The 25609-nt window shown below is 44.7% G+C and overlaps 1 protein-coding gene across 1 annotated transcript in view; it reads left to right on the forward strand.

The window, feature by feature from the left end:
• madd (MAP-kinase activating death domain) overlaps positions 1 to 25609 on the forward strand; it is a 196347-nt gene that overhangs the window by 36804 nt on the left and 133934 nt on the right. Inside the window, exons 2-5 of the mRNA XM_055649954.1 lie at positions 1444 to 1633; positions 12003 to 12581; positions 20195 to 20498; positions 24147 to 24278. Coding sequence (XP_055505929.1) covers positions 1575 to 1633; positions 12003 to 12581; positions 20195 to 20498; positions 24147 to 24278 — 1074 coding nt within the window. The 5' untranslated portion in view covers positions 1444 to 1574. The remainder of the gene's footprint in view (positions 1 to 1443; positions 1634 to 12002; positions 12582 to 20194; positions 20499 to 24146; positions 24279 to 25609) is intronic.

The following is a 25609-nucleotide window of genomic DNA, read 5'->3' on the forward strand; positions in this document are numbered from 1 at the left end:
TAACAGGGGCATTGAATTTTAGAGCAAGGTGGCAATGGTACAGCCTGTTTTGGCAGTAATTGGAAGACTATAGTTCTGTTCATGATGCTTTCACAAATATGTGATTGCACTGGAGAGAGAGCAAAGTAGATTCATCAGGATGCTGCCCGGATGGAATGTTTCAGATATCAGGGAAGACTGGATAGATTGTCTGAAGAAGGGTCCCGATCTGGAACACCATCTATCCATGTTTTCCAAAGATACTGCCTGACCCGCTGAATTACTCCAGCATTTTGTGTAATTTTACGTGGACCAGCCTCTACAGTTCCTTGCTTCTAGATTTCTTTTCAACGGAGGAAGCTGAAGGAAGGCCTGCTGAAGGTATTCAGAATTGTGAGGAATGTAGACAAGGCATGCTGCAACTGAGGTTTATAGAGGATCTGAGGAAAAACTGCTTCACCCAGTTTGGCTGTAATTTGGAACATTGTCTGACTGATTGTTAGAGGCAGCAACCATCACAATATTCGAGATGCATCATCGAGAAGCATCTTCTTTTGCCAAGACGTAGAAAACTAGGGACCAATTGATGGCATTTGGGATTAGTATAGATGGGTACTTGATGTTCTGCATGGATGTGGTGGTTCAAGCAGATCGCTTCTATGCTATGTGACTCTTTTTGAAAATATTTGAGGAGCACTGTTAGGATCAAGGAGCCACACCTCATATTTCACTTGGGCAGTTTGCACCCCAGTGGTATGAACATTGACTTCTCTAATTTCAGGTAGTCCCTACTTTCTCCTCCCCTTCTCAGCTCTCCCTCAGCCCACTGGCTCCACTTCCTTTCTACTTACCCCCCCCCCCCCCCCCCCCCCCCCCCCCCACATCCTCACATCAGTCTGAAGATGGGTTTTGACCCGAAACGTTACATATTTCCTTCGCTCCATAGATGCTGCCTCGCCCGCTGAGTTTCTCCAGCATTTTTGTCTACCTACTGTTAGGATCAAGATGCCTTGTACGGATATGCCCCAGCATTTTCCTGTTGCTGCTTGAATTGTCACAACTCACACTAACTTAATATACCTCCTTGTTAGAGGAAGATTTTTCGACCACTTGCTATAGCACACACATGCTACATTAACACAACTGCTTCCATGTGGTGTTATCTAGTTTATCTTCCCATTTGGTAATCCATAGTTTGAATGTTTTTATGTACAAGGTTTTGAAGTGGTTTCTGGTTCCTGTGGAGAACTGTCCACCACTCAACTTCCAGCTGAGAAATTAGTACAGCTGTACTTGTCAATGAACCATGGAAGAATTATCCCACTGGATGTGATTTTCTCTGTAAAAATTGTTAAAGGATCTACTGTCTGCACTTTGTACATATTTGTTTGTTGTGTGCTTTTCGTGGTGTGAGATAAATCTGTCTCGATGTTATCTAATAACTCAATTTACCTTGTTTTGCAGATTCCAAGTCTCCGCCATAAGATGTGACTTTTCACAATCTGTGATGCAGTGTCTTTTCTCTCTGATGTGCTTCCACTATCGTGAGCTGTGTTCCCGACTTGGTGCAATGACCTAGGGGAGGCCTGAAGAGGATGTCTCCAAAGAAGGCGTGCCCACGCTTACTGGACTATCTGGTCATTATTGGTGCCAGGTAATGACTCATGCAGCATTACATTAGGGGTAGGGTTCAGCCGATTGTATTCAGCCCATTGCTTCATTTCATTTGGGGGTAGGGGTAGTGAAAAGGAACTTGACTGTTTAGCTGTGCACCAGGTGCAGCAGTGCAGGGGACCAAGTACTACTGTTCACAAGCATAAATATTACACTTGTCGCTTTAACCCTCCCCCCTCCCCCGACTCCATCCAAGGACCTAAGCAGTCTTTCCAGGTGAGGCAGGGGTTCCCCTGCACCTCCTCCAACCTCATCTATTGCAACCGCTGCTCTAGGTGTCAACTGCTCTACATCGGTGAGACTAAGCGCAGGCTTGGCGATCACTTTGCCCAACACCTCCGCACAGTCCACATTAACCAACCTGATCAGCACTTCAACTCACCCTCCCATTCCGAATATGACGTTTCTGTCCTGGGCCACCTCCATGGCCAGAGTGAGTCCCACCGCAAATTGGAAGAGCAGCACCTCATATTTCGCTTGGGTAGTTTACACCCCAGCGGTATGAACAGTAACTTCTCCAATTTCAGGTAGTCTTTGCTTTCTCCCTCCTTCCCCTCCCTTTCCCAGCTCTCCCACAGCTCACTGTCTCCGCCTCTTCCTTGCTTCTTCCCGCCTCCCCGATTATAGGTCCCCGAACCTCGCGGGGCCGAACCACATGGGGGTGGTCTCTTTACAATCCAAAAACAGATATCGATTAACCCCGTACATGACAGACATTTCCCTAACCCAATAATACAGTGGCTTATACATTGTATTCAAACAGTGTTTCTCAAAGGAAACAAACATTGCAACATGTGCCCTGATATGCAAGAAAAACAGGCAAGGCTCAATACTTAATCCAATCAACATCTAGCCAAATTAAAGCTTTGAAACATTATTTACAATGTGTATGCCTGGTTTGAATTCATCCAATCCATTCTATGCATTTTGCACCTAATTGTCAGGATCTGTAGATGTTCCCATTCTCTTCCTGCAGCTCTAATCTAGGCTCTAGACAAACTGGCACCATTTTCCTCCCTCTGTGTTGTTGCCCATTCTTCCACCCCTTTCCATAGTCTAATCTATAACCTATAATTCCTGAAAAACCTGGGATAAAGTAAGTTACCATTCATACACCAATGCTTTCCCATACATTCACTGTAATTCTGCAATACTATCCCTTTTCCATTTCACTATCCTATTATATTCTGCTCTATCACTGTATTCCTATTTCTATTCTGTTCTATAATATACTCTTTACTATCCTAGGATCAACACTAATCAGCTCTCTCCGTATTCACACAATGTTATAATATGTATATCTGATGATGGTTTCTCATATAAATTTCAGCTGCATTCAGTCCAGATTTTCCTACAGGTGTGCCTTATTTAAAGCAAACCATGATGAATGTTTCAATTCAACCAAATTCGGTCTCAGCCTTCAATTTACTATTTTAAATTTCAGTGTCCATCTCATCCTTCTCATTCCACAGCATTGTGGCCAATAACACAGTTCCATTCCAATTCCTGTGGAATTCCCAGCTGTTAAAATTTAATCAATCAATTTCCATATGTCTGAAGAAGGGTTTCGGCCCGAAACTTTACCTATTTCCTTCGATCCATAGATGCTACTGCACCCGCTGAGTTTCTCCAGCATTTTTGTGTACCTTCGATTTTCCAGCATCTGCAGTTCCTTCTTGAACAATTTCCACATGTTGTCAGTTTTATCATAAATCCAATGCCAAATCTAGGGACAATTTATCTCCACCTTGATAATAGAAGCCGCTTTACCACCGCTTTAGATCCATTGGTCAAATACATAGGCTCTGGTATCTCCACACCCATTCAAGTTTCTCCTTCTAATTCAATAGACTTCTCCTCCAGTACTTCTTCCTTAGTATGTTGGCTCGGATCTCAGTCCATAGGGGTTATCTTATACTAGTTTCCGAACCACTGAGTAATTTCAAGTCTGGTCTCTTAAAGGGAGGTCCTGCTGTTCACAGTTCCTCTTTTGACCATTTCCAATTCCAATTCTCATGTTCCCTGAATAATTTCCATGTTACCAGATCTTCCCAAGTTCCATCCTTCCTGATGTTCTCTGAATAATCCTTCCCATCTTTGGCTGCCTGTCTGGGGATGAGACAATAACAATATCAATTAATAATCAAACTCCAATTATTCCCAAGCCAAATCTCACAAGTCTGTTCCAAATCTCAAACTTTAAAGTCCCTCCAATTCATTACCATACAATTTAGAGACCAAATTCAAAATTTTATAAATTTATTTCTAATAATCATAATTTAGACGCAAAGTAGGTGTTTTACCCCAAACCAGAGGAATGTCTTTTTATTCAAATTCAGTTCTTTAAAGTGGAGCTTGCCCCAATAGTGATCATAGGTTGTCGCCGTTGTTTCTTTAGGAAAGATTAGATAGTGTTACTTTCCTTCCTTCACTGGCGTCAAAGGCTAGGTGATGTTAAAGTTGGGCACTAGGGTAGGTATCTTCTTCTTCTTCCCTGATGTCAGTTTCAATGGAGTAGGGATACTGAGGAGCAGCTTTCTCTATCTGTTGACCTTCCCATATTTGTCTTAAAGGGACAGGACAGTATCATTTCCTCCTGCTTGTTGATTGCTATTTCTGGGGAGCTACATTACCTGTGCTGTCTTCTGCCTGTTCTCAAGGGGTCTGTATATTCTTTACCTCACTCCCCAGATAGTATGTTGTCGATTATACTGTCCTGCAGGCCCAACTCAATAACAAGTTAGTGCAATAGCTCCTTTCCCCACTCCCGTACCTCCTGCACAATAAGTTTGTTTCTTCTCTCCATAATGCCATTTCAGTTCTCCTTAGTTCCCATTCTTGTTGTCACCAGTTACTATGTTTCCCTTTTCGAAGTCCTTCCTTTTAGTGAGGTTTCTCGATAACTAGATTATTTGTGTCTTCTCCTAGGATTTGGAAGGTGGTGATGTTCTTTCTGTTTTTTATTGTTAATTTTGGGCCATATGAGGATGTCTTCAGATTTCATAGGTGGTATTAACTGGCAGGTTAGGGCTAACGGAACGGGTTCGATTGCCAAAATGTCCCTGCCCCCTGATCTCCTTGCCAGTGTCCTCGTCCTCTACCTTCAGGATCCCAAGTGTCCCGGTAACCTCTCGGGATCCACTGATTTCTGAAACCCCGTGGCCCTCTTCTTTGCCCCTTCCTTCTCTGTATTCCCTCACAGGACACGATCGACTCCAATGTCCTAATTCCCCACAGTTGTAGCACTGATCAGGTCTAACAGCTCTATACCCTCTCCAACCAAACCGAGAAAAAGTCGGTTCTCGGAATGGCAGGTCTATCCAAGCTTTAAGATCCTCCTCCTCCTTATCTTCCTCCGTAGTTATTTCCCGTTACTGAATTCTTAATACAGGCCTCTGAGCTGCCATTGGACCAGTCTGCATTAAAGTGTGAACGTCTGTGGCCCGGGGTCACTTAAACCTATTGCGGGACCTAATACCCAAGGTGGACTAGGCAGCTTTCTACAAACAAACTACCTATGGGGAATCCCTTCTATACCCTCATCGTCGGGAAATTGCTCCGACATAATAATACTATCAATGTCAGGATCAATCCCTCCGTATCCTCCCGCTATCTCACTCAGAAAAGCTACTCGTTCTGTCTTTCTACTTCAGGAAGGATTCCTTCACTTTCCCACTACTGGGTTTCTTAATTAATTTTGGTACCCACTTCCGCAGAACCATCCTTTTAGCTCCTTGATCTCCCATATATCCCCCACTGGTGGAGCAATCATAGGAGCTAGAAGGTCCTTCCCCGATTTTTCCACTTTAGATTTGCATTTAGTGGGAGGAATCGGAGATGCCGCTGACTCCTCCTGAGTGCCCTGCTCGCAAGCTGCGCATGGCGTCTCCGAACTGAGAACATGAGAGTGCTGTGAGGAATGCTGTGGCTCCATTCCGAATAATTCTCCCCACCCTTGCATATTGTGAGCCTCTCTCCCTTTGAGGTCTACAGATACTGCTGCATTCTTACCAAACACCCCCCCTCCCCTCTACATCGGAGGAGAAGCTGTGGAGATGGTGTCCAGTTTTAAATATCTGACTGCACATTTTTAACGATTTCACCTGGACCTGCATACGCCTAGCATCATTAAAAAAGTTCACCAACGCCTTTACTTCTTGATGAAGCTGAAGCGTGCTGGCCTCAGCACCCCAGTCCTGACATCATTTTACAGGTGTGTGGTGGAGAGCGTCCTCACATCGTGTATCACAGTGTGATACGGAAACTGCTCTGCTGCTGACAGGAAGGCGTTGCAGAGGGTGGTCAAATCTGCCCAAAAAATCACAAATAACTGCTTCCCTGCCATTGAGGACATTTGCATCAGCAGGTGCAAGAGCAAACCCTCAAGCATCATGAAAGACCCCACCCACCCGGCAAATGGACTCTTTGCCCCTCTCCCCTCGGGGAGAAGACTGCGCAGCATAAAGGCCAGGACAACAACGCTTAAAGCTAGCTTCTTTCCCGAGGCCGTGAGACTTTTAAACTCCCTACCTCACTGACTGAACCCTCACTTACCTCAGTGAACTGTCCGCTGCTGCTACTGCTGCTGCTGTGGACATTATTATGCTGCAGTCTTTTAACCATGTTGCTTTTTTTAACTTTTTACTATTTATTCATAGGCTCATTATTATTTAGATTTTATTGTGGATGATTTTTATATGTTAGAATTTATTGATGTCTTTTCTGCACTTTATTGATGTTTTACTGCACTATTACGCTGCTCGGACCCGAGTACAAATTTTGTTCATGATTCATGTGGAAGCATGTTTTTATCGAATGACAATAAATAAAATACTTACTTACTTACTATAAGTTTGAGCCTATAAGTTTGATTTTAATCGGCACCTCCCCTTTAAGAGCCATCTCAGTAGTTTCCCTTTTAGAATATGGTATTCTCTCCTGCTCCTGCTCCTGCTGTTGGCTTCCACTATCTTTCTTTCCCTGTTCCGGAATGTCCCGAGAAGGACCAGTTCTCTAGTGTTTACTCTCCCCATCCTGGCATATTGTGAGCCTCTCTCCCCTCTAATTCCTAATTTGTACGCTGCCATTCTTAGAGTAGACAGCAGAACGATCTCTATTTATTTTCCTTCTAGTGAAGAACATTCTCCATATTCCAATCAGCTCATTCCCTTCTTCACTGTTTCCATATCATTTAACAATTGTTTCCACGTAGTTTATTCCTATTACAGATTTTAGTCCACCCAGCGGCCAAAGTCGCTTCTCAAAACCCCATTTAATTCTCCAGATAATCCGCTTAATCTGTCTGTTTCATGCAGAAGCTTCTTGCATATTATTCTTATCGGGCTTCCGGGTCTATTTGATAAGTCCTTCAATGAGACCTCTTCCCCATTTGTTGCACGATAGTTACAATAGTTCAGAGGATTATTGGGACACAGCTACCAGCCTTGGAGGGCATCTACCACACACGGTGCCTCAGGAAGGCCGTCAGCATCCATAGAGACTCCTCACACCCTTGTAATGGACTGTTCGAACTACTTCCCTCCGGCAGACGTTACAAGGCCTTCTACGCCCGAACCTCCAGACTCAGAAACAGCTTCATTCTCTGAACCGGCCCGGCTGAGTGCCCCCCATCCCCCCGGACTGTCTCCCTCAGATGGTCACGTCGCACAGTATATTTATTTATTTATTTTTTACATCGGTTGGAAGCTGCATACCAAATCTCGTTGCACTGATGGGCAATGACAATAAAAGATATTATTATTATTATTATTATTATTATTATACAAAATAAAATTCCAGACACTCACACCTATTCAAACATGCTCCTTCCTTTCAGACTCCAAGGCAAATGGAGTCGCTCCCACACAATGGCTAATCGTCTCTCAGATTCACACTAATCACACAATTGTTCCCTTCCAAACGTTACTCAATCACCCACTCAATCGCTCCTATTCAATTATTCAAATCAATCGCTCATATTCAATTGCTCTACCAACTTTCTTATCAGTTAGATCGCAATCACTTCATTCAACTCCAAACTTTCAGATTCAGATTCAACTTTAATTGTCATTGTCAGTGTACAGTACAGAGACAACGAAATGCATTTAGCATCTCCCTGGAAGAGCGACATAGCATATGATTTGAATAAATATTTATATTAGCATATATACAGACATAGTGTTTCTCCTGTGGGAGGAGTGTCCGAGAGGGGGGGGTGATTGGCAGTCACCGAGGTATGTTGTTGAGTAGAGTGACAGCCGCCGGGAAGAAGCTGTTCCTGGACCTGCTGGTCTGGCAACGGAGAGACCTGTAGCGCCTCCCGGGTGGTAGGAGGGTAAACAGTCCATGGTTGGGGTGAGAGCAGTCCTTGGCGATGTTGAGCGCCCTACGCAGACAACGCTTGCTTTGGACAGATTCACTGGAGGGGAGCGAGGAATCAGTGATGCGTTGGGCAATTTTCGCCACCCTCTGCAAGGCCTTCCGGTCGGAGACAGAGCAGTTGCCATACCATACTGTGATACAGTTGGTAAGGATGCTCCCGATGGTGCAGCGGTAGAAGTTCACCAGGATCTGAGGAGACAGATGGACCTTCTTCAGTCTCCTCAGGAAGAAGAGACGCTGGTGAGCCTTCATGATCAGAGTTGAGGTATTGTGGGTCCAAGAGAGGTCATCGGAGATGTTAACACCCAGAAACCTGAAGCTAGAAACACGTTCCACCTCCGTCCCGTTAATGTGGATGGGGGTGTGCGTGCCGCCCCTGGACTTCCTGAAGTCTACAATGAGCTCCTTGGTCTTCTTGGAGTTAAGGGCCAGGTTGTTGTCAGCGCACCATGCTGCTAAGTGCTGGACCTCCTCCCTGTAGGCCGACTCATCGTTGTTGCTGATGAGGCCAATCACCGTTGTATCATCTGCATACTTGATGATAGTGTTAGTACCATGTACCCCTGTTCTTGCGGTAGGCAAACTGTTAGGGATCCAGTGTGGGGGGTAGGCAGCTTTTGAGGTGTGCCAGGACCAGCCTCTCGAAGCACTTGGTGATGATGGGGGTAAGTGCAACTGGGCGGAAGTCGTTGAGGCTTGCCGCAGTGGAGTGTTTTGGCACTGGCACGATGGAGGTGGTTTTAAGGCACGTGGGGACAACTGCTTGGGCAAGTGACAGGTTGAAGATGTCAGTCCAGACGTCTGTCAGCTGCGCAGCACAGGCCCTGAGCACGCGCCCGGGGATGCCGTCAGGGCCAGCAGCCTTACGTGCATTAGTCCTGCTCAGTGCCACGTATACGTCGTAATGGGTGAGTGTGAGGGGTTGATGATCGGCAGGGAGCACAGCCTTGATGGCTGTCTCTAGATTGTCCCTGTCGAAGCGGCCATAGAAGTGATTAAGCTCCTCAAGGAAGGAGACGTCGCTGGATGTGGGGGTGGTGTTGGAGGGTCTATAGTCCGTGATGGCCTGGATGCCTTGCCACATGCGTCGGGGGTCGGAGTTGTTATTGAAGTTCTCCTAAATCCTGAGCTTATGGCAGTGCTTGGCCTTCTTGATGCCCCTCTTCAGGTTAGCCCTGGATGAGCTGTAGGCTCGAGCATCGCCTGACCTGAAAGCGGTGTCCCGTGCTTTCAGCAGGAGCCTGACCTCGCTGTTCATCCATGGCTTCTGATTCGGGAATATGGTCACCTGTTTGAGGGAGGTGACACTATTCAAACAAAGGATCTCTGGTTTCTCAACCCACGACTCCAACTGTCAATCACAGTCTCTCCCAAGTAGCAATCTCTCCCACTCAAACCACTTTAAGTTCGCACACACAAACTAATCCGAATCACGTGAATAAAACTATTAATTAAAAAATAAAGTATTCCCCCGATTACAAGTAAACCCAGACACACCCCAATATAAACTACAAGCTTCCGATAAATCACATTCTAATAAATCTTCCTCGTGGCACAATCGGTCAGCGGAACGACTCCTCCCCCGACACCGTGATCGAAAGAGTACAAACCCTGATCAAACCACCATGACTCGGATTCTAACAATACCACGATCTAAACAATTACAAATATTTAATTCAAACTCTCTTTTACTTCAATTATCTATCACCCAAAAATCCTCAAGCACTCGTACAAGCAACTTACTTCGCGAACTTAACACATTCTAAATCTTAACTTTCTAAATCTTAATACACTCTAGATCTATTTACATACACAAAATATTTACACAATTCGGATCCAATAACAATACAAAAAGACGATGCTAGATTTTTACAATTTACAATACGATTTAATACGCTAGCGCACAGTTTACAAACACTCGATCTCAATGCCGCAACACGCTGTTATCAAGCAGTGAACCTCCCTCTGATACCAACGATTTTCCCCTCCTAGGGTACTCTTTGCTGAGGGGTACTACTCCTTAAATGACTACTTTTCCTCCCGAATGCTACTGTCCCCACGCTAAGACTGGACTTCTATAGGGGGACCTCTATCCCTCCTCTCTAAGTTCTACAGAATTAGGGGTACCCTTTGCATTCGGGTTACTTTTCACCAAGTAAACCAGGTTCCCGTCTCTGAGTTACTGTTTGCTATCAGGTACAAATCAACAATCAATCAGAGGGTTACTATTCACTGTTGATCAGCCGCTATTCAGAATCGACCACGAACATGCACAAACTCCGAAGTTCTATCTACACAGAATTCGAATTCTACCGTACGGGCAGAACTTCAATGTGAAATTCTGTATTTGGAAATTTGATTCTACAAATCTAGACTCGTTCTCGGATGCCTAGTTTTTTAATGCGTATCTCTCCACATCCCCGGCCCACGAATTCAAACTAAATTGCCCAATGAAATCTCGAATGGACTGGAGTATTCCCAGCCAATCTATGCTCTAGCCACCGAGCCCAGTGCCTTTACAAGATTCCTCGTCCGTCACTCCAGGGAGGGACTCTGATATCTTCACGCAGACACCCCTCTCTGATGGGCACTGGGGATTCAGCGCCTAACCTCTTCGCCCTGGCAGTCGATGTCGATTTTCGGAACGCACCTTTCCAATCAGCACTCCTGGCAAAGGTAGATCAATACGTAGACCAGACCTGTGTTCAATATCCAGCCAATTTGATACCAAATCTGGACAATGGGCCACCCCTCGCCCTCGAAGCGTGTCAGGCTCTCATTAAAGCAGCTGCAGTCTGTCAAGTACAACCAAATTTTGGGCCACTCCACGCCCTGTTTTATGGGCCCCTAACCCAAAGTAGTGCTAACCACCCCCCTGTGCTTGCTAGACTCTGTTCTAATGATCTCGATTGGACCCTTTCCCAAGCCCGTGAATGATCGATTGTGCGAAGTGCCGACAATCAATGCAAAAACTGCACAGTGGGCCCGATTTCTGCACTAGCGGTCGAAACAACTCAACACCCTTGATCGCACTTGTGTTTGGAGATCCATTGAGATCCCGGATGAGCCCCCATTGTAAATTGCTCGTTCTAAGCTTCCCCCAGTCTAGTTTCAGTCAAAAATCACTGAGAAAATCACAAATAGCCCTTTTGGCCTCGCTCAAACAGAGACACTCCAGAAGGTCACGCAGTCCCAAGCGTTCTCCCAATACATCGACAGGGCCTCGTGGGAGCGGACTTTTATAGGTCCCCGAACCTCGCGGGGCCAACCACATGGGGGTGGTCTCTTTACAATCCAAAAACAGATATCGATTAACCCCGTACATGACAGACATTTCCCTAACCCAATAATACAGTGGCTAATACATTGTATTCAGAAAGAGTTTCTCAAAGGAAACGAACATCGCAACATGTGCCCTGATATGCAAGAAAACCAGACAAGGTTCTATACTTAATCCAATCAAAATCCAGCAAAGTAAAGCTTTGCAACATTATTTACAATGTGTATGTCTGGTTTGCATTCATCCAATCCATTCTATGCATTTTGCGCCTAATTGTCAGGATCTGCAGATGTTCCCATTCTCCCTGCAGCTCTAATCTAGGCTCTGAACAAACGGGCACCATTCTGCAGCTTGTCCCATTTCTACAGAAGGCACTTTAAAATGGACCAAATGGCCTAGCAGCCCAGAAGCCTTTACTTAATTTTTATGTCCTACCCTCTCCAATTTGGCCAGGATTAACAGTAATGCCAATATGACTGGGGGCTGGGGTTTTGGAGGAAATGCTGTTAGTGGTGGGTGGTTGGTGGTTTTGGTGCGGCCAGCAATGCCAATGTTCTGCGTGGACTCAAGTGGTGATTTGTGGTTATTGGTTATCACGTTTCAGTCACAGTGTGATCTCTGACGGGAATGTTGCATACTGATTGTTTGTGGAGTCATGGCCCTGTTGTTCTTGATTTTGTGTTTGCAGGCAGCCGAGCAGCGAAAGTATTGCTCAGACCCCTCAGCTGTTGCGTCGATACCCACTGGAGGATCATCATGAGTTTCCCCTGCCACCAGACGTGGTTTTCTTCTGCCAGCCCGAGGGATGTCTCAGCTTGCGCCAGAAACGCACCAGCTTGCGCGACGACAATTCTTTTGTCTTCACCCTGACGGACAAGGACAGTGGCGTGGTTCGTTATGGGGTCTGTGTCAACTTTTACCGCTCCTTCCAGAAGCGAAGCCGGGACAGGTCTGACAGAGGTCAACAACGTCAAAAGGGCAATGCGATGGAGACGTCAGATGACCACGATAACTCCGACAGTGGCTCCTCCTTGGCTACACATAGTGCTGATTCCACCCCTGACATCAATCGCTCACCCCGAATGAAGCGGCATCTTAAGAGTGGGAATCGGTCGCGGAACAGCACCCTAACTTCGCTCTGCATTCTCAGCCACTACCCATTCTTCTCCACCTTCCGTGAATGTCTCTATATCCTCAAGCGACTGGTGGACAGTTGCAGTGAGCGCCTGCTCATTAAGAAGGCAGGAAGTTTGAAAGGCATTCAACGGTGAGTGTGTATATCTTTCGGTCAGTGCATTTGAAGTGGTCGTGGGTCCTGTTAAGAAGGATAGGATAGGATAATTCAGTTTAGTTTGGTTTATTGGCATGTGTATAGAGGTACAGCAAAAAGCTTTTGTTGCATGCTGCATGATTACAATCGAGCCACCCACAGTGTACTGATACATGATATTTATTATTTTGCACTGGAAGAAGCCAAGAGATGGAGGTGGTGACGTATATATCACTAAGTGGCTTACAGGTTGGAACAGTGGATAAAATCAAATTGTGGTGGACTGATCTTCAGCATCATTATTGGGTTTCACTGGGGTGTTATTGTTACTCAACATAACCTTTATGTTAATTTGGGCCAATATTAGCCTCCAAGCTTGAAGGTTGTGGCACGGTGACACAGCGGTAGAGTTGCTGCCTTACAGCACCAGAGACCTGGGTTTGATCCTGACTACGGGTGATGTTGGTATGTTCTCCCCATGATTGTGTGGGTTTTTCCCCAGTGCTCTGGTTTCCTCCCATATTCTAAAGGCGTACAGGTTTGTAGGTTAATTGGTTTCGGTAAAGATTGTAAATTGTGCCCAGTGTGTAGAATGGTGCTAGTGAACGGGGATCACTTGTCGAGGTGGACTCGTTGGGCCAAAGGGCTGTTTATGCGCTGTATCTCTAAACTAAGAACTAAATTAAAGTGAAGAACATGCAAGACCATAAAATTTACAGTCCAGTTTTGAGATATTCAGAATTTATCCCATCTATAATGATGGTAGATTGGTTGAGAAGTGTGCTGTTTTTGAAGAGAAATCTCCCTTTACTAAGGACTGAAATGGTTAAGTTCAAATCAAGTTGAATTTGTTGTCTTCTGTACAAGTACAGGGAGTACAGGTAGAATGAAAATCTTGCAGCAGCATTATGTGCACAAAGACTAGGACAACATGCAAAACACAGTTATACATAAATTATGCAAGACTAAAAAGAGAACAACTATGCAAAGAACAAAACATTAATGCAAAATCATAATTCTGATAGCACGTCCACGATAGTGAAGAGGTGATCTGCTTCCATGGTGTTCTGTTGCTGAGGTATGATTTGGTTTACGCTGGTCTATTCAAGACATGATGGTTGTAGCTGTTCCTGAACCTGGTGACATGGGATTTCAGGCTTCTGTTCCTCCTGCCCAGTTATAGGAATGAGAAGAGGAGTGGGGATTGGCTCTGACATTGAAGAGGAGTGGGGATCCTTGATGATAGATACTACATTTTTGAGGCAGTGCTTCTTGTAGATATCTTCGAATGTGGGGAGCTGAGTCTTCTGCATCCTCTGGCATTCCATGATGCAACAGTCAGGATACTTTCCACAATGTGTCTGTGGAGGTTTGTCAGAGTATTCAATGACATGCTGAATCTCTAACCTGCTATGAAAGTAATGGTGTTGATGTTCTTTACTCGTGATTGTATCTATATGCTGAGTCCAGGACAGGCCATTCAAGATGCTAACACCCAGGAGTTTTAAGCTTCATGTGGGGATCATGGACATATATATCTGACGGGTAGGTTGGTGAGGTAAAGACATTTCCACATTTGCTCTGGTGATGCCTCTTCACCTTTCCTCAACTGCAAATTCCCTTCCAACATTAGATCTCCCCTCGTCCTTCTAAACTCTAGCGAGTACAGGCCAGTGCCTTCAAATGGTCATCGTATGTTAACCCAATAATCCCTGGGATCATTCTTGTAAACAATTCTACAATTTTCAACAGATACAACATTTCCAACCAAAAACAGTCTTTCAACTTTCTGAAGAGACCATGCTTTCTGGGATACTGGTGTATTCTCCCATTTCCAACATTTTTCTGTGCAGCTGCAGGTAATGCATTACCTGTATTACCTCCTCCGTTAACATTGCACGTCCACAAACACATCTTCTGCATGAAGTGATTAATTTGTGCTATTTTCTAATTATTACTTTGTATTTGTGTGGCCATGATACACTTGGGGAATCTAATGCAAGTTCGGTGATGTGGAATCTCTCCATGCAGTTTACAGCCATGATGTTGAGTATCTAGTTGCATCTCACTTTAATTCTCTCCATCCAGATCTTTTCTTTGGCCTCTCACACAATTCCAAAAAGCTCAACAGGTGTTTAAGGACCAGCACCTCAACTTCCACTGCGCATTCTAAACGTAACATTATTCAATACTTTCTGAGGGTAACATTCCCAGTATTGTATTATTCAGATCTCCAACCTTCCTTCCACATCCGTTTGTTGATTTTAGATTATACTAGACCAAGGGCAGACCCATTGGGTCTGTTCCCGCAACACGCGGTTGCAAGGGGAGGGGGCGGCCTGACGTCATCGTGCAACGCCACGCGCTAGGCTTACGCCGTCAAGACGCTGCGTACGACATCAAGATGCTGCGTACGCCCGTCGAGATGCTGCGTACACCCTCAATGCGCCTGCGGGCCGACAAGCTGTTGACGCCCGGGATTTTCGGACAGTGCAAGCCAACGAGGACGGCGAAAAGCAGTGGGGGGGGAGCAGGCGATCTTTAGCTTCGGCCAGCGTGACAGGGCCTGGCCGGTTGGGGGGGGGGAGTGGAGGAAGTAAAATCGCTAGCGAAATGGGGAAAATGGCGACGTTTTTGGAGGAGAGCCGGGCGGCAGCTGCCGTTATGGTCGCCGGCCAGCAGGAGGCGAAAAATTGAGTGAGTGGGGGGGGGGGATTTTTATTAAAAATGTGTACTGAAAAAGGACTACATTTAATGAGGAGTGGATGAGCGAATGTAAAAGTGAAATGGCTAGCGAAATGATAAAAAATCTCTGCGTTTTTGCGTGTGGTTTTGGCGGAGTAGCGAATCAAAGGCCATAAATATGACATACACCCATACACACACACGCACACAGTTTTAATAGTATATAGATTCATGCATATTTCACCTCTATTATCACCATTTGTCATTTAATCTCTGGTGCCTTTCATCCTATCACAAATCATCCCTTTGGTACACTCTTACTCTCTACCTTTGCCTGCATCTTAAATCCTGTTCACCTTTTCGGAGATCCAGTCAAGCTGAACATATCTGTTTTATCAAGCTGAACATACCTTAGTAATCGGAGATGACCTCATTCTTTAGGGAACAGGGGTTCCCCTCTTCTACTATAAATGAGGCTCTCACCAGGGTCTCTTCTATACCACGTAACTCTGCTCTCACTCCCCATCCCCCCCACTCGTAACAAGGGCAGAGTACCCCTTGTCCTCACCTTCCACCCTACCAGCCGTCACATACAACAAATAATCATTCGACATTTTCGCCACCTCCAACGTGATCCCACCACTTGTCACATCTTCCCATCTCCTACCCTGCCTGCTTTCCGCAGAGACCGCTCCCTCCGCAACACCCTGGTCAATTTGTTCCTTCCTACCCAAACCACCCCGTCTCCTGATACTTTCCCTTGCGACCGTAGGAAATGCTACACAAGGACCCAAGCAGTCTTTCCAGGTGCAGCAGAGGTTCACCTGCACCTCATCCAACCTCATCTATTGCATCCGCTGCTCTAGATGTCAGCTGCTCTACATCGGTGAATAGGCTTAGCAATCGCTTCGCCCAACACCTCCACTCGGTTCTCAATAACCAACCCGATCTCCTGGTGGGTCAGCACTTCAACCCCCTCCCATTCCAACTCCGACCTTTCTGTCCTGGGCCTCCTCCATGGCCAGAGTGAGGACCACCATAAATTGGAGGAGCAGCACCTTATATTTTGCTTGGGCAGTTTGCACACAGCGGTATGAACATTGACTTCTCTAATTTCAGGTAGTCACTACTTTCTCCTCCCCTTCTCAGCTCTCCCTCAGACCAGACCCACTGTCTCCACCCTTTCTTCTTCCCGCCCCCCCCCCCCCCCCCCCCCCCTACCCTCACACCAGTCTGAAGAAGGGTCTCGACCCGAAATGTTGCCTATTTCCTTTGCTCCATAGATGCTGCCTCACCCGATGAGTTTCTCCATCATTTTTGTCTACCTATTTGTTTTTGGTATTGTTTATCTTTTTTTTTACTAAATCCAACAATCATAGCTTGACAACCATATCCCTCAGGATGCTCAGGACAGCTTGCAATGATATTTTTATCTCACCGTTGGTCATTGACATTGAGGTTCCCTATGCTAGTTCAACCTGAGTAGTAAACCAAATAAACTGGAATGGTACAGACAGACACTAGACAGGGTAACCATAGCTGATAGCTGAGCTCCATCTGGTGAAAAGGCATTTTAAGATCATCTTTCAGTGTGCTACATTGATTAAAACCATATTTTATTCCCAAGTTTGAATTTTCTTTCTAGTTCTGGATTGCGTGATGATGTATTCGCTGCTGTGCTGGGGCAGTTGGTGCATCGTGATATTGCTGTGGTCTCCCTGTCTGCTGCCTCAGGTGCTCTGGAGCTTTGCCATGCTCCAGAGGCTGATTGATGGAGGAGCTGTTGATGCAGCTTGAGTTTTCTTTCTATAATTTAAATTGATGAGATTGCACTCTTGAGACAATGCTCAATGGAGAACACCACTGTTTGCTGTTATTTTTGTAGCTTGCCATTGATAAAATGTCCTTGATATCACCCTCACTTCACAGTTGATATCAGCAATTCTGTGGACAGTGAGAAGACAGCTTTTCTGACCATCTCTTTAGAGATTGCCTGGCCTACTACTTCCACCATTTTCCTCAATTGTTCTTTTGTACGTTTTGTTTCCTGGATGCTGTTTTTCTCATTTAGCATTCCCTATATAAAATCTTTGTTTTACCTCCATTTTAACTTTCAGTGGTCATAATTGCAACCTGTTACTCCAATAATTTTCAAGTTTATTTCTATTTTCTTTAAAAAAAATTCACCAATTGTTCTGTCATCCTTTGCTGTGTGAACATGGTGATGGGTTTTTGCCTTGCAAATTATACAACAGAATGTTTATTTTGGAGGAGATAGGTTTTTTAAATTTTTGTAATGAATCGCCAATCAAGATCCAACTATAATTATTGATAACCAACTTCATTGTCTAGATTCCCACGTTTTAATGTCATCTGCATTTTACGAATCATACCTTGTACCCAAATTGTTGATCTAGATGGCAAACAGCAGTGGGCCGAGCACTAATCCTTGAAACACACCACGAGTTACAGACCTCCAGTCTGAAAAACAGCCTTCTACCGCCACTCTCTGCCTTCTACCATTGCCAATTCTGTATCCAGTTAGACACAAAATGCTGGAGTAACTCAGAGCCGTATATCTCTGGAGAGAAGGAATGTAACTGTAATTAATTTATTAACCAAGTATGCGAACATACAAGGAATTTGATTTGCCAACAGTCACACAAAAAAGCACCAAGATACATAACCACATAAAAATTAAACATTGACTTAAACAGCCACCAATGAGTGAGAATCCCCAGGGCACACAGCATAAGCGGACACCCCCAGCCATCAGATCAATGTCCGGGCCTTCACCGTGAAGTGACCAGAGTTGTATTCACCGCTGTCACTCTCTCTGCAGTCCCTGTCCGCCCGAACAATCAGAAAGCCGTCCATACTCACACTAGACGCTAAGATGACCTCATGGAGCCATGTCCCCGCAAAACACTAAGATCACTGCACTCACGGTACTCCCTCCGAGTCCTCACCAGTGTAGGCAGCACGTCCATCTTGTTTTTTCGGAGACCTAACATTCCCTACTGTAATGGAAAGCAATTAACTTATACCTTCTTTCCTCCTTTTCTCCTGCATTGCGGTGATCGAACCTCCCGCATTGGGGCGATCGAAGCTCCCACGATCGGGGAGGTTGATGCTCCTGCGGTCGGAGCTCCCGAAGTTTATCCCGAATAAAGGGACCACCAGCTCCACGATGTTAAAGCTACAGTGCAGACAGAGATGCGATGAAAAAGTTGCATTTTCGTCGTGGAAAGTTAAAAAGAGCTTCCCCAAACCCCCATCCCCACATGATACAAAAACTAAAGGTATACAAAAAACATACATGTAAACAAAGGTTCCAAGGTTCAAAGGTTATTTTATTGGTCACATACACCTAGGTGTAGTGAAATTCTTCTTGCCAATGCAGCACACAAAGAAAGAATACAGACATAACAGCAATAAAGAAATGTAAACATAAAAACATCCTCCCACAATGGTTCCCATTATGAGGGAAGGCACAAAGTCCACTCCCCATCCCATGTCCACCCATAGTCGGGCCTATTGAGGCCCCCACAGTTGCCTTTATGGAGGCCCGATGTTCCAGGCCGTTCTCGCCGGGTGATGGTGCTCTGGCGTCGGGAGAATCCTCTCAACGGCATGGGAACCCTGGAACGGCCGCTTCCCTTAACGGAGACCGCGGCTACCGAAGCCAACAGGGCCGCGCCGGAAGGAGCTTCACCACTGGCGATCTCAGCGAGAGATCCCAGGCTCCCGATGTTTAAAGTCAGCGCTGCTGGCCGCTCCACAGACCCGCAGCTCCGCGATGTTTTTCTCGGCGGTCTTCAGCTCACCGGAGCTCCAGCGTGGCGACCCAGGCAAGGCATCGCCCGCTCCGCTCCGCAATAGCGCTCCAGCGCTGTGCCGCCGCCATAGCCGAGGTACTGGGCAGTCCCCTCAGGAAACGCCGCTCCAGGCCCGCTGGTAGGCCGCAAGGACGGGTCGAAATTGCAGCCCGGAGAAAAGCTGCCTCTCCGACCAGGTAGGGACCCTGAAAAATAGTTTCCCCCTTCCTACCCCCCCACCCCCCACATAAAAAAGACTAGAGCTCCAAAAAAAGTCCAACACAGACCAAAACAGCAAAAGATGAAGATGGCAAGACAGGCTATTGGCACAGCTGCCATGTACGGCACCACCTAGGTATAGAACTGAAGTGTCAGACTGACGAAGGGTCTCGACCCAAAATGTCACCCATTTTTTCTCTCCAGAGATGCTGCCTGAGTTACTCCAACATTTTGTGTCTACCTTCAATTTAAACCAGCATCTGCAGTTCTTTCCTACACATTCTGTATCCAGTTAGTTAACTCTCCCTGGATCTCATTTGATCTAACCTTCCAGAGCAACTGACCATGCAAATCCTTATCAAAGGCCTTACTGAAGGCCTTGTCATAGACTTCGACTATCATCCTGTGTTCATCAACCATCTTGGTTACTTCCTCAAAAAAAACAATCATTCACGAGGCAGGATCAACCATGAAAACCATGTTGACTACCCTTAATCAGCCGCTGTCTATCCAAATGTATGTATATCTTGTTTCTCAAAATGCTCTGCAGTGTATTGAGTAGTAGTGGGTCTGACATTCTGTCACTGAATGCTCCGTTTAGATATTCGTTAATTACAATGCTGCTGGAGGTTGGAACTCTTATAACTAGCAAAATATGGGGAATAGATCAGCGAGCAGCAAAACCTTTTATGTTTCCTGGATGTTTTGCTCGTTGCCTCCTTATCCGCTCTTTATTCCTGGCATTTTAAAGAACACACTGGTATTCTGGCTCTGTCTTTACTTCGGGTTAAAAAGAAAGCCTCTATCTCAATCCAACCTTCTCTATTCAGCCCATGTATGTTATTGTGTGCCATAATGTGCAATAATGGTTTTTCTTTTATTTCTCAGAGACACCATGTGGAGACTTTTCACTGGCTCTCTCACAGTGGACGAAAAGTCTAGTGTCATCCTGCATGATGTGAGAGAGATTGAATCGTGGATCTACCGGCTCCTGCACTCGCCTGTACCAGTTCCTGGCCAGAAGAGAGTAGATGTGGAGATACTGCCCCGGGACCTCCAGCCAGCCCTCACTTTTGCTCTGCCAGACATAGCTCGCTTCTCATTGGTGGATTTCCCTCTGCATCTGCCCCTCGAGCTGCTCGGAGTAGAACCCTGCCTGCAAGTGCTCAGCTGCATCTTGTTGGAACACAAGGTGAGGAGTCATGCAGTTGTACAGCACGAAAATGGGCCCTTCAGCTCAACTCCTTCATGCCAACCAAGATGGTCCATCATTGCAAGTCCCATTTGCCTGCTTTTGGCTCATATCCCTCAAAACCTTTCCTATTCATGTATCTGTCCATGTTTTTTTTAAGGCTGTTATATATAGTACCTACCTGAACTACCTCATCTGGCAGCTCATTCCGTATAACAACCACCCTCAGTGAAAATGTTTCACATTAAGTTCCAATTAAATCTTGCCCTTACCTTAAACCTATGTCCTGTGGTACCTGTCCCCTATCCTAGTAAAAGACTGTGCATAAATGCTATCTACTACCCTCATTGTTTCAAACATTATTTCCCGTCATCCTCCTGTGATCCAAGGAGTAAAGTCTTAGTCTACCAACCCTTTTCTTATAGCTCAGGCCCTCGGGTTCTGGCAACATTCTCATAAATCTTCTCTGCTCTCTTTCAAGCTTAATGATTAATACCTACAGGAAGGTGACCAAAACTGAATACAATACTCCAAAGGTACACAAAATTGCTGGAGAAACTCAGCGGGTGCAGCAGCATCTATGGAGCGAAGAAAATAGGCGACGTTTCGGGCCGAAACCCTTCTTCAGACTACAATACTCCAAATGCTGTCTCACCAACATCTTATACAATTTAACACAACATCCCTACTTCTATATTCAATACGCTGATTGAAGGTCAATGTACTAAAAGCCGCCTTGACCATCCCATCCACCTTTGACGCCACCTTCAGGGAACTATGTACCCACACTCCCAGATCACTCTATTCTACAACACTTCTACAATTCCCTGTGAAGGTCCCTTGACTTCACAAAATTCAATATCTCACACATCTATTTATCAACTATTCATTCTGACAGCTCATTTCATATACCTACTGCCCTCTGTGTGGAAAAATTTACCGCTCAGCTTCCTATTAAATTGTTCCCCTCTCATATTAAACCTATGCTCCCAAGTAGAAACAAGGAACTGTAGATGCTGGTTTATTACAAAGATAGACACATTGTGGTGGATTACCTCAGCGGGTCAGACAGCATCTCTGGAGAAAAAGGATGGGTGACATTTCGGGTCGGGACTGAAGAACGGTGAGCTGGGTTACTCCACCACTTTGTGTCCATCTTTATGCCCTCTGGTTCTTGGAAAAAGACTGCGCATTTACTTATTCTCGTTCATGCACCTCTATGGTTCACCCCTCAGCCTCCTGTGCTTTACGGAATAAAGTCCTAGCCTTCCCAAACTTTCCCTATAGCTCGAGCCCATGAATCTTGGCGGTATCCTTATAAATCTTCATTGCAATCTTTCCAATTTAATGGGATCTTTCCTGTAGCAGGATGACGAAAACTGAACACAATATTCCAGGTGTTAATTCGTCAACATCTGTGCAACTGTAACATAATGTCCCATTTTCGATACTCAGTTCCTTGACTGATGAAGTCCAGCCACTTTTCTATCTCGGATGCCATTTACAGGGATACTATATTTACAGGGAACTATATATTTGCACTAGTTTCTGCTGCTCTACAGTATTCCCCAGGGCTCTACAGTGCACATCCAACACATCATCTTCCAACACTTCCGTCACCTACAACGTTATGCCACCCACCAGTCACATCTTTGCATCCCCACCCTATTCCGAAGAACCAGATGCTCTGTACGTTGATAGACTGCCGACATCCTGCACTCTCTCATCAAGTGTCTGGCTTCCCCATCTTAATTTGGCTGCACAGCTTTCCCAAGCCTAGTGATTTCTTTATAGTACTGAACCTAATGATAGTTTTTGGTCTTTGTAGCGTGCAACCAAGCAAGGGGACAGGAAGACAGGAACTTCTATCCCATCTGACATGCTTGCCCCAGTTGACCCACCACCAGTCATCTCAAGTACCCACACTGAGCCATGGGCAAGTCAAGTCAAGAGAGTTTATTGTCATGTGTCCCAGATAGGACAATGAAATTCTTGCTTGCTGCAGCACAACAGAATATAGTAAGTAAAAATACAGAATAGTTCAGTTTAATATACACATAAATAAGCAGATAAAGTGCAATAGGCTGTTGCAGTTCAGAGTCTGTTTGTTGGCAAGTTTAATAGCCTGATTTAAGTAGCTGTTCCTGAACCTGGATGTAACAGATTTCAGGCTCCTTTACCTTCTGCCCGATGGTAGTGGAGAGATGAGTGCGTGGCCAGGATGGTGTGGGTCCTTGATGATGTTGGCTGCCTTTTTGAGACAGCGACTGCGATAGAATTCGATTGAATTTTCTTTTGAAAGAATAAGCAGGGATGAAGAAGCACATTTAAGCCGCAGTGGAAGGCAGGGATCTGAACCTGGTTTCCGACACAGTAGTTCACTGCCTGAGCAAAGTCCTTTTCAGTTGGGTACAGATTGGAGGACCAACAGCACAATAACAAATCAATGTTCTGGAGAGCTGGGGCAAGTGAGCTACTTGTATAATTTGTCGCTCTAACATTAGTGCCAGAAAAATCAGTGAAAACATTTGAGCACCATTACAAATTGTCAGTTAGAAAGCCAATGATTCATCAAGGACCGTCACAAGGCATTCGGTCATCATGCATTTATTAAAGGTGGTAACAGCTGTGTCATTCGATTGAATTTTCTTTTGAAAGAATAAGGAGGGATGAAGAAGCACATTTAATGCAATCAATATTGATTTTATCAAGGGTTCACATATCAGTATGGTCAGTGAAATGTATACTTCTGGAATCTCAGAGCATCAGATTGGATCCAGAATTGTTTGTAGAATCAAGAGATGTGGATGGAAGTATTGCTCACTGGTAAGTTGTTGCAAGGGAGATCTGCTGAACTTGGTATTGGCCTCTTGGTTTTTGTGGTATTTATTAAAACATTTGTCCCTATTGAAGCAACATTATCAACAATTTAGCAAATTATACCATTCTTTGCGGTGGTAGATTGCAGCAAAGAAAGCAAGTGATTGGATGGATTTTCTTATGGAGCAGGCACAGACTCAAAGGGTCAAAATAGTAAATTACTGAATCACATAAATTTACCGCTGCTTGGATGCATGCTCGATGGTGATTTAATCTGTGGTTGCTGTGAACTGAGGCGAAGTGGGAAATTTGGTCATGGAATCTGCTCTGCCAAGTTAAGGCAATTTCTTCTGTCAGTCATAAACAGTTGACTGCTATGTTGAGATTTTCATAAGTGATAGGAGCAGAATTAGACCCATAAAGTCTACTCTGCCATTCAATCATGGCTGATCTATCCTTCCCTCTTAACTCCATTCTTCTGCCTTCTCCCCATAACCCCTAACACCCTGACTAATCAAGGATCTATATCTCTGCCTTAAAATATCCATTGACTTGGCCTTTGTGGCAAAAATTTCCACAGATTCACCGTGCTCTAACTAAATAAATTCCTCCTCATATTAAACCTATGCTCCCGATTGAAAATCTACAGGGCATGTTTTGCAAGGACCTTTGACATGCTCACAATAATGGCATTTTCTCAATAGATTCTGTTGTTGGGCTTAGGTCAATAAATCCCATATTTTCAAACTGCTTTCTTATATAGCACTGTTACATGTGCATATGGATCAATGTTCCTGTTTGGTGATCTTCCTTCTGTTTACTTTACAGGTGGTGTTGCAGTCCCGAGACTACAATGCACTCTCCATGAGTGTGATGGCTTTTGTTGCAATGATCTATCCTTTGGAATATATGTTTCCAGTTATTCCCTTGCTCCCCACTTGCATGGCTTCAGCAGAACAGGTATGGCGTGAAGTATGGAAGCTAATGAAATTCGATCCAATAGAGCACCCAACTGTGCATTGAGTTTATTTAGGATGCAGAAGGATATTGGTATTTTGGGCAAGAAATTATGTTATATCGATTATATTAATAGATATATAATATATATTATAATCTAGAGATACAATGTGCTTGAGGTCTGATTTTAAACCTATTGTAGTTGGAGAATTCCTTAAATAGAGGAGTTAAGGAATCATAAAGCTGATGGTAAAAGACATCAAAAGGGCTTCTTTGGGCATTTTCTTAAAGAAGCATTGATGTTGTTTTGCAATTGATATTTGATTGTGAAGATAGTGTACTTAAAAATAGGAGTTGAAAACTTGTTTTGGCTATTGATCTTTGCCTTTGCTGTAAGTCTTTGGATGGTCTGTTGCTGTATATAATTCTGTAGATTTAATGCAGATGGATATTTTTTCCTAAGCTAAATAGTAGAGGACTACTACTCCCTGTCATTCATGGAAATGATAGAAGAGCCATGATAGACACTAGGATGCACTATTGTTGACATTTGGTTTATGTTGGTCTCCTAACATACTTGTGTGTAAACACTTTGTTTAATGAGCATGTTGCAGCAATCATTTCATTTAGTAACATTGCCTTTAAACTTGAACAAAGTTGGTTTGCAGTTCCACTAACTATTGCATCTAACACCTGAGAGTGCAATGGAAAAGCAGTTCCCCAGGGTGGAGGGGTGTTTCATATTCAGTGGTGGAAAGTAGTGGGAATGTTTTGATTGAGGTGAGTGGGGTGTGGGGTGTGGGGCAGAGAGGAGTGGGGCAGTTTATGCACAGTGGGGTGGATGGAGATGGGGTTTTTGTGCCTGGCGGGAAGGAGGGAATATTTATATCCTGGTTGTGACCTAGTAGAAATGGTTATAGAAACAAAGTGAGGTTTAAATCGTATCAGATAGAGCATAGGATTCTGACTTTTGTTGACGTAGTGATGATATTTATTATAATTAGAGCCAGGATGTTTAGGCACTAAAAATCTCTGAAATAGGCAGGCGAAAAGGCAAAATAAAATTACAAATAAGGCACGTAAAAGGCATTTATTGACAAAAAAGGCATAACAAGGCATGCATTTCCACTACCAAAATATGGTTAAAATGATAATTATAAAGGTATACTACTTTATTGCCTGGTTGCACATAACTACTAGCATTTTATTCAAATTATCTGGTGTTAAACTATGCCGACTGTCAGACAGAATATGCTTCAGATGTGAAAAACTTCTTTCTACTCCAGCTGAGGTCACTGGTGCATTCCTGAAACAAGCTACAAACTCTACATTCA

Source organism: Leucoraja erinacea, chromosome 18, assembly GCF_028641065.1.
Source record: "Leucoraja erinacea ecotype New England chromosome 18, Leri_hhj_1, whole genome shotgun sequence".
Lineage (NCBI taxonomy): Eukaryota > Metazoa > Chordata > Chondrichthyes > Rajiformes > Rajidae > Leucoraja > Leucoraja erinaceus.